The sequence below is a fragment of the Scylla paramamosain genome, chromosome 26, assembly GCF_035594125.1.
Source record: "Scylla paramamosain isolate STU-SP2022 chromosome 26, ASM3559412v1, whole genome shotgun sequence".
In the NCBI taxonomy this organism is placed as follows: Eukaryota; Metazoa; Arthropoda; class Malacostraca; order Decapoda; family Portunidae; genus Scylla; species Scylla paramamosain.
In genome coordinates this window covers 950,001-960,000 of record NC_087176.1, presented here as the reverse complement: position 1 = coordinate 960,000, position 10,000 = coordinate 950,001, and the positions used below count along the sequence as shown (strand labels likewise).

The 10,000-nt window shown below is 42.3% G+C and overlaps 1 protein-coding gene across 3 annotated transcripts in view; it reads right to left on the bottom strand.

Moving 5' to 3' along the window:
- LOC135113534 (uncharacterized) overlaps positions 1 to 8,613 on the bottom strand; it is a 43,791-nt gene extending 35,178 nt beyond the window's left edge. The window contains exons 1-2 of one of the 3 annotated variants that reach the window (XM_064028783.1): positions 8,531 to 8,613; positions 755 to 1,245 (exon numbers count right to left, since the gene is read on the bottom strand). In XM_064028783.1, the coding sequence (XP_063884853.1) occupies positions 755 to 830 (76 nt within the window). In that variant the 5' untranslated portion in view covers positions 831 to 1,245; positions 8,531 to 8,613. The remainder of the gene's footprint in view (positions 1 to 754; positions 1,246 to 8,530) is intronic. The other 2 variants (XM_064028785.1, XM_064028782.1) reach the window with 2 other exon arrangements.
- Between the last annotated feature and the right edge of the window lie 1,387 nt (positions 8,614 to 10,000).

Genomic DNA, 10,000 nt, shown 5'->3' with positions numbered 1-10,000 from the left:
TGATTGCGTATATGGTATCTCTCTCTCTCTCTCTCTCTCTCTCTCTCTCTCTCTCTCTCTCTCTCTCTCTCTCTCTCTCTCTCTCTCTCTCTCTCTCTCTCTCTCTCTCTCTCTCTCTCTCTCTCTCTCTCTCTCTCTCTCTCTCTCTCTCTCTCTCTCTCTCTCTCTCTCTCTCTCTCTCTCTCATTCGTTGGAGAGGTGTGTCAGTTACCTGTTGTGTTTCTCATTTAAATTATTTCCACTTGTGTTAAAGATGCGTGAATGTGTGTCTGTTTGTCTGTCTGTTCTTGTGTCTGCTGTTTCCGTTTTTTCTCTTATGTCCTCTTGTCTGCCTCTCCTGTTAGTTATAATAGTGTGTGTGTCTGTGTGTGTGTGTGTGTGTGTGTGTGTGTGTGTGTGTGTGTGTGTGTGTGTGTGTGTGTGTGTGTGTGTGTGTGTGTGTGTGTGTGTGTGTGTGTGAATAATACTTGAAAGTGTGTATTCATTATTTTTTAATCTTCTCGTTTATTTTATTTATTTTTTCTTCACACTCGAAATATTTCACTTGATGCAGATGATGAAGTTGACGTTTAAATCTGGGATCATCCATACGAGTTCATATTGTGTATAAAAAAATAACAACAACAATTCTGGGTAGGAAGGAAGGGCAAAGTTTTAGATGAAAAGAAATTATATGTTATTTCAATGGGTTATTTTATTTTGTCATATTTTTGGGAGTACCTGTGTAGTTTTTCCTGTGCCACTCTTACCCTACCTGCGTATTTCCTAAAGCAGGTGGCGACACTATTGTAGAAACCCATGAAAGTAGGCTGGATATTGGCGGGGTTCATGGTGGTGGTGGTGGTGGTGGTGGTGGTGAAGGTAGTAGCAGTAGTGGTGGTGGTGGTGGTGGTGGCTATTCCTTGCTGAAGTAATATATCTCCTTTATATCTTTCAATTTGCTTTATTTTCCACTTACCCTGCACAGATCTTTATTTTTATTTGCTTTATCTCTCCTCCTCCTTTTTCACTCCTCTTATTTTCTGTTTCCCGACTTCTTTTTTCTCTCTCACTCGCTCAACACTCCACACGTTCTATTTTCCTGTGACACTTCCAGCTTTATTTTCGGGAATTCCTGCCACACTCCTCACACGCGCCGCCGAGGTATCGTCAATTGCTTCTCTTTGCTTCGTTCCTGCTCGTCACTCACCCTCACTTTTTTTTTCTTTTCCCCTGGTTGTCACTTATATCATTTTCTCTCCCTGGCTGACGAAGAAAATGAAGAAAATGATGTTCTGTTTGCAGTTGAAAAAAAAACGAAAAGAAAAAGGAAATTCACACGTACATACCAGAAAAAAACACAAAATATCCTACTTTTCCTCCTCCAACTAAGGGTTTTAATTTCCTCCGTTTTGTTCTTTCTTTTCTTCTTTCTTTTTCTCGAGAGGTTATTCAGCAGAGGAGTTTTGCTGCTCGCACCCTCCTGCTACTGCTGATGGAGGCGTGGCGTGGGGAGTGTGCAAGTGGCTGCTGTAGTGTACTCAGGCAGTCACGTCAGCACACTCAATACTCTTGTAGCGGCTCGATATAACGCTGCTACAGATGTGCTAGTTATTGTTGCACGCTACGTAAAAGGGACGAGGGACTCAATGCTGCTTATGTATGATTTAAAAGTGGTACTCCTGGTGCGTGATTCTAATAGTCTTTACTGGTGATATTTACTGTGTGTGTGTGTGTGTGTGTGTGTGTGTGTGTGTGTGTGTGTGTGTGTGTGTGTGTGTGTGTGTGTCTCGTGTGCTTTTTTTTTTTTTTTTTTTTTGCTCGAGGATTGGTTATATTTCGCCTTATTTCTGTACTGTGTGTAAATTGTCAGGCAGTGAGTATGTGTTATTGGATTCTACTTATGTATGATTTAAAAGTGCTAGTTTTGCTGCGTGTTTCTGATAGTGTTTAATGATGTTACTGTTATTTCATATTTCGTGCTTTTCCGAAGGCGTTCATTGTAATTTTTCTTTATTTTCCTTCGATTTATTCTCTTTTATTTTGCTTTTCATTCAGTTTCTCGCATCTCGTTTTAGTTCACTGAGAGTTGATTATTCGCCTCTGCTTCTTTTCCAATTGATTCTCCTTAACTTTATTGGTCTCTTGTGAGTTAATCTCTTATCACTGATTCCTCATTTATTCCTTAACCAATCACGTTCTCTATCCCTTGCGAGTTAATAATCTGGGATCTTTCGTATTTACTGAGAGGTGGAATCACACGGCCGGCCTTACATATGTTGTCCGGGCGACTCTATTCGTGGTTTTTTGTTCAGAGAATTTTACCTTCGAGTTACACGGGTGACTTATTCTTGTACACCTCACCGAGTATCTCTCAGCTGCGTGATCTTAGAATGTGGCGCCACTTTTGTACGTCAGAAACTCTCACCTCAAGCCAAGACATTCCGAACTTGAAACTTCTGGGATTCATTGTGATGTAATGTAATGTTATGACTACGTTATTTGTCTTACGTCTATATTTTATAAGTCTATAAGTCAAGAAATTCAGAATTTGAAACTTCCCAAATTCAGAATAGTATTACAGCATTAATACTTTACGTTACTTGTCCCACGTCCGTATTTCTCATCTATTACGTATCATTCTCTATATTTCCCGCTTCTCTCATTGTTCATCTGTTTCGTATTGATGTATGCGAATCAGTAAAGCCACGTGGAATGAATCAGCAAAATGACACAGGCTACAATACCACGTCCCTCGCTTTCATCCCTGATATCTTTATGTATTTTTGTAACCGGCTGGATGGAAAGAGTGACACAAGGGCGAGAGGCTTTGAAGACACAACAAAAAGGGAACAGTTAATGAATCCACTTGCGTGTTCAGCGAAAGGATCAAAGTGGACGGATTAATGAGAGGCTGAGAGACATTTAAGTATCTCCTTTAGTAAGACGGTGTTGAGCCTTTAAACGCCGGATCATAAAGAGCAAAGAAAGGGCTTTAGGGAAGGCTGGAGTACACCTTTCACCTTTATGCTTCACTAATGCCCACCTGTTGCCCCTTCCCCTCCCGTCCCTCTCAGGTAGAAGTGAAAGTGGCTGACTGTAATGATGAAGTGAACGTGGATTACATGGAACGGTGAAGTGGAACAGTGTGGAATGACGCATGGATTTGTGGGATCGGGGGTGACGTGCGGTGGAGTGATTACATGAATTAGGGAGTGGAATTAGTGCAGGTAGTCCGGTGGAGGAGTTATGTGGAGGGGAAAAGGGATGTGAGGTGAGGAGAAACATGGAAGGCGCTAGTGTTCTTAGTAGTAGGAAGGACAGAGGAGGAGGAGGAGGAGGAGGAGGAGGAGGAGGAGGAGGAGGAAGGATAAGATCACAGAAAACTATGCAAGATGAAAGAGGAGAAAATAAAGAACAGAAAAATATACGAGACAACAAAAGAAGAAATGAAGGAGAAGCAGGAGGAGGAGGAAGAGGAGGAGGAGGAGGAGGAGGAGGAAGAAGAAGAAGGAAGAAGAGGAGGAGGAGGAGGAGGAGGAGGTGGAGGAGCAGGAGGAGGAGGAGAAGGAAGAGAAGGACGAAGAAGATGAGGAGGAGATGAAAAGAGTTTAGGCAAGAGAAGGAAAGACGGCATGAAGGAGAAAAAAGAACAAAAAGAGAAGAGGAGGAGGAGGAGGAGGAGGAGGAGGAGGAGGAGGAGGAGGAGGAGGAGGAAGTAAAGTAGAAAATGCGATGGGAAGAGAAAGCGAAAGTAGGTCGTTGAGCAGACACAAAAATGAGAGAGAGAGAGAGAGAGAGAGAGAGAGAGAGAGAGAGAGAGAGAGAGAGAGAGAGAGAGAGAGAGAGAGAGAGAGAGAGAAGCGATGTTTTCAAAATTTGTTCCAGTAAGTTTCGTTCAACCTTGATCAGTAATAGAGAGAAAGGACTGGTGATAGTGGTGATGATGATGGTGGTGGTGATGGTAGTGGTGACTGTGGTGATGGTGGTGATGACTGGTAATGGTAGTTAGGAATGTAGTTATAGGATAGTGAGGCTGTGAGTAGTTAATCTGATGTATGATGAGGTGGTGATAGTGATGATGGTGGTGACGGTGGTGTATGAGGACTAGTAATGGTGGTGAAGGTTGTGGTGATGGGGTGCTGACGCTGTGAGGGGTTATGGTGATGTATAGTGACGGTGGTGATAGTGAAAAGAAAGAAAGTGATATAAATTACCTGGCGATTTATGTTCCTAATTAATGAAAGGAATAAATTAATTGGAAGGAATAAATCTACCACCTGACGCACGCACACACACACACACACACACACACACACACACACACACACACACACACACACACACACACACACACACACACACACACACACACACACACACACATTCCTAAACCTCGTCCCTCAACTAACGTAATAATGTGGCTATTTCTCTCTCTCTCTCTCTCTCTCTCTCTCTCTCTCTCTCTCTCTCTCTCTCTCTCTCTCTCTCTCTCTCTCTCTCTCTCTCTCTCTCTCTCTATCTATCTATCTATCTATCTATCTATCTATCTCTCAGAACGTTATGTATGTGTGTGTGTGTGAAGTGAGAGAGAGAGAGAGAGAGAGAGAGAGAGAGAGAGAGAGAGAGAGAGAGAGAGAGAGAGAGAGAGAGAGAGAGAGAGAGAGAGAGAGAGAGGAATAATTTGCTTTAAAGAGGATGAACGCGAACTGTGTCAGGGTAAATAAAACAAGGGATGATGTGAGGGGGAGGTGAGTGAGTGAGCGAGTGAGAGAGTAGGTAAGTGAGTGAGAGAGAGAGAGAGAGAGAGAGAGAGAGAGAGAGAGAGAGAGAGAGAGAGAGAGAGAGAGAGAGAGAGAGAGAGAGACGAAGGGGGGTAAGTGCAAAATTAATATAAATCAAAATTATTCCTAATATAATCCGGTTATAATCCCAGCAAGTAAAGAGGAAGAAGAGGAAAAGGAGTAGGAGTAGAAGTAGGAGGAGGAGGAGGAGGAGGAGGAGGAGGAGGAGGAGGAGGAGGGGGAGAACACTCATCTCCTCACTTTCCAGTATAATGAATTCCCCTCCACACAATGCATGAACCCTCTCCCCAACTTTCCTCCTCCCCTGTCATCTCCCTTTCCCTTCCCCTCCTCTCCATCTCCTCCCCCTTCGTTGCATGTAATTCCTGTTTTACGCGAGCGATCTCTGTGAATTTTGGACAGTTTTTATTTAATTTCCACCGGCCTTTGAGCCTTGTTTGGTAAATAATAATTGATGAAGGAGGAAGAGGAACAGGGAGATGAAAACCATGTGTAGGAGGAAGAGGAGGAGGAACAGAAGGAGGAGGAGGAAAAGGAGGAGGAGGAACAGAAAGAGCAGGGGCGCAGACAAAAGAGAATTAATATTTCATCCTTCTCTTCTCGCTTTTCTTCTTTTCTTTTCTTTTTTTCATTTCTGCTTTAATTATTTCCTTGTTTTCGTCATTTTATTTCTTTTGTTTCATTTCCTCCTCCTCCTCCTCCTCCTCCTCCTCCTGCTCCATCACGTCTGTCTGAATTCGTTGTCTCTCTTTTGATGTAATTGTGGAAAGTCCTTCATAAAAACGAGCTAAGATTGATACTGAGAGAGAGAGAGAGAGAGAGAGAGAGAGAGAGAGAGAGAGAGAGAGAGAGAGAGAGAGAGAGAGAGAGACTAATTTGATATTTATGAAGAAAAATTGCGAAAATAAACTTAAACGATGTCAAGATATAAATTAAAAAGTTTGTCCTGAAAAAGAAAAACGAAAGCGAAAACCTTTTACAATTGAATATAATAAAAAAAAAACATCGAATGACAAAAATAGTGAAGTAATAGAATGTTCAGAAAAGAAATAATGAAACAATAAAATATATATAAGAAAAATCATCCTACTAAATATGGCGAATAAATGAAGGAATAAGGGAAACAAAATAAGAAATAGATGAACAGGAGGAAGTCGTAAAAGGGAGAAAGAGAAGCAATTTACCTCCACTACACATTTTTTCTCTCTTTCTCTATTATTTTTAGTGTTCAGTTTGATAGTCGATGGAGGAAGGAAGAGAGAGAGAGAGAGAGAGAGAGAGAGAGAGAGAGAGAGAGAGAGAGAGAGAGAGAGAGAGAGAGAGAGAGGTAACAGCAGAGGAGATGGAAGGCGGACACGGGAGGGAGAGAGACAGGGAGAGACAGGGAGAGTTGTCAGCTGAAAAATGAAAATGGGTTAGTGTGTCTTCTGGGAGTGCCCGTATTGGCTGCCGATGGTGACGTCACGGTGACCAGCGATGGTGATTGGCTGACTGGATGGTGACGTGCTGGTGATGCTCCTAATGAGAGAGAGAGAGAGAGAGAGAGAGAGAGAGAGAGAGAGAGAGAGAGAGAGAGAGAGAGAGAGAGATTAAAAGAAAAGCAAAATGGGTGAAAGGGAGAATGGAACAAATGGCACTTGAGAGAGAGAGAGAGAGAGAGAGAGAGAGAGAGAGAGAGAGAGAGAGAGAGAGAGAGAGAGAGAGAGAGAGAGAGAACGCGGAAAGAGATGGAAAACTCAAGTGTCTTTGTGCTTCTCTCACTGGAAACAGACAGACAGTCAGACAAACCATTTGGGGCGGAAATGGAGAGTCGGGAAAAATATAAGAGAAAAAAGTTTGTAACACGCCGCCACACATCTGATAGATAAATATTCTTGCCCTACTTTCCCTTTCCTCCTCCTTTCCTACTCCTTTTCCTCTTGCTCGTCTCGTCATCTTCATTCTTTTTCCATTTCCTTTTTTTCTTTTATATATATACTTATTCTCAGATTTCTTTCTTTAATCTTCGTGTTTTCTTCCCTTCCCTCTTTCCTTCCTTCATTCTTGCCTCTCTTCTTCTTCATCAATGTCTTTCTCTTTTTTTTGGATGCCTTCTTCCTTTCCATCCATCACTTCAAATTTTCCTTCATTCTTACTTTTCTTTACTTCTCTTCCTTCTCTCTTTTATTTTTTTCTCTTTTCCTCTATTTCTTTACCTGTAGTTTATCTTTTATTTTTTTACGCATTTATTCGCCTTGATTTTTTTTCTGTCTTCATTCTTTTCTTCCTTTCTTACCTTTCTCTCTTTCGCTATCTCTCTCTCTCTTTCTTTCTTTCCCCTTCAATAACATATCATTGTTTTTTTCGCCTCTCAATGAACGAGAAGAAGGGAAGTGAATACATTTATGTCTGTTGTGTCTCATTCCTCAGTATTGCAGATTTAATCCAGTTAATATTCAACTCCTTTTTGTTTGTAAGATATTGGTTAGGGTAGGATTCCATTTATGTCGGATCTCCTCTTTTTCACTTACTGTTTCTTTTATTAATCTCTTTTTCTTATTCTTTCGTATATTAAGTTTCCGTATTTAACTCGAGATTTTATGAGAAAGTTGTGGAGGAGTAAGAGGAAGAAATAAAGTATAAGTAAGAGGAGAAGGAGGGAATTAAGGAGGAGGAGGAAGAGGAGGAGGAGGAGGAGAAGGAGGAGGAGAAGGAAGAGGAGGAAATGATGAAGGAGGAGGAAAAAGAGAGTAATAGTGTCATGAGTGACTGTCAAACGCAGCTGTAGCCTTAATGACTCGAAAAATTACCCTTTCCTTCACTTTTTCTCGATTTTCTTCCTTTCTTTCTATCTCTTTTCTTCCTTCCTCCCTTCTTTTCTCTTTCTCGCTGTCAGTTGAGGGAGTCGCGTCACCATAGCGGCATTAGACAGGCAGGGCACGAGGTACAAGATTTACAGCATTGCCTTTAGGGTTATCAGGGGAGTTATGATGACAGCTTGAGTGTGGCCGGGACGGAACGTGGAATTTGCAGGCACAAAATGTATAGCTGGACTGACTGACTGACTGAATGAATGACTGGCTGAATGACTGATTGAATGAGCACATAAGGTTCCTTGGATTGATTTTATTGACTGAATTGGGGTAGAACATGTTTTGCATAGATTGACTAACTGACTGACTGACTGACTGAATGTGTAAGACTAGGAGAAACGTACTTATGGAATGACTGACTGAAGCAGAACAGTGACTGAATGATTGAACACTAAAGACTGAAGAGGAACACGTTCTTGTGAGCTGAGTGACTGACTAAACACGTAAAAACTAAGCAGAACACAAATTTCGAGTACTAGCGAGTAGAAAATTACGAAAAACACGATTTTTTTGTAAGAGCTTTTTTCTTTGGGAGAGGTTGTTGAGTGACACGTGCATTCGAACCGAGAAACTGAAGTGAGATAACTGAGTGAGTGAGTGAGTGAGTGAGTGAGCGAGTGAGTGAGTGAGCGAGGTGAGTGATTACACCCTTCACTTCTCGACCTTAGAATAAACCAAAAGAATCACTGAGGACAAAATTCTGCAACTTGAGAGTTGACGTTGTCTTGAAAGGGGGCGTGGGAGGAAAGCAGGAGATGTGAGGGGGAAAGAGGGAGGGTAGCGCGCCCCTCCTGCACCCATCACTCTCTCCACCTCCCCTTTTTGGCGTGGACGAGCAGGGGGCGGCGTGAGGGGGTGAAAGCGCCCCTGGAAGAGAGTATTGTAAGGGCTTGCCAGTGATGTAGGATCGAAGCAGCTCCTCTCACTCCTGCCTCTCGCCACACCACTGAGAGACACACTGAGAACCTGTCCTGCCTCGCTCCCTTCCATGCCCGCTCCTCTCTCCCTCCCTCTCTCCCTCCCGCACTCCCTCCCTCCACTTTCTCTCTCTCTCTCTCTCTCTCTCTCTCTCTCTCTCTCTCTCTCTCTCTCTCTCTCTCTCTCTCTCTCTCTCTCTCTCTCTCTCCCCTTTCTTCCTTCCTGTTCATCCTTTTCTCTTACCCGTGTCTAGTGTTTTTTGCTCTCTTTCTCTTTATCTCACTTTTCTCAATTCTCTCTCTCTCTCTCTCTCTCTCTCTCTCTCTCTCTCTCTCTCTCTCTCTCTCTCTCTCTCTCTCTGTGAATAGGGTACCCAGGTAGTCTATTATTTACAAAATATCAGGGTTTTTGTCCGGGAGAAAATAGAAAAGTTTGCGCAGAGAGAGAGAGAGAGAGAGAGAGAGAGAGAGAGAGAGAGAGAGAGAGAGAGAGAGAGAGAGAGAGAGAGAGAGAGAGAGAGAAAACACAGAAAACTAGACACGGATAAGAGAAATGGGTAAACAGAAAGAGCGAAAGAGAGAGAGAGAGAGAGAGAGAGAGAGAGAGAGAGAGAGAGAGAGAGAGAGAGAGAGAGCTCTAGGGTCAAAACCAGGTCAGGAAATGCAAGAGGTCATGTCTCTTCTCTTCCTTTAATGATCTGCCTGACTCTCTCTTCTCTTCCTCTTTCTCTTCTATTATTATTATTATTATTATTATTATTATTATTATTATTATTATTATTATTGTTATTATTTATTTTTATTATTATTATTATTATTATTATTATTATTATTATTATTATTATTATTATTATTATTATTATTATTATTATTATTATTTCTCTTTATCTCTGTCATTGTCATAGTTATATATGAGAGAGAGAGAGAGAGAGAGAGAGAGAGAGAGAGAGAGAGAGAGAGAGAGAGAGAGAGAGAGAGAGAGAGCGCATGCTGAATGAAATAAGCCGGAAGGGAAGCTGACGGACAGAAGGAAGATACATGAGGGAGAGAGAGAGAGAGAGAGAGAGAGAGAGAGAGAGAGAGAGAGAGAGAGAGAGAGAGAGAGAGAGAGAGAGAGAGACAGAGAGAGGGAGGTGGGGGGAGGGTTAGGGAAGAAGAACTGGTAAATAAGAAGAAATGAAGATGATGGCAACGAAGAAGTGAAGAAGGAAAGAAAGAAGGAAGATTAAATGGTAGGAGAGACAGGAGAAAGAAGGGAAGAAAGAAATGGAAATGGAGGAGTGAAGAGAAAGAGGAGAGAGGAAGGGGAAGAAGAAACTGTAGGGGTGAAGGGACTGGGAAGGAGAGAAGGAAGCGCGGATAGGTAAAGGCAGGAAGGGAGGGAAGAAGGGAGGAGTGAAGGAAGTGAAGTAAGGAAGAAAGTAAGGAAGGAGGAAGAAAATGGAGG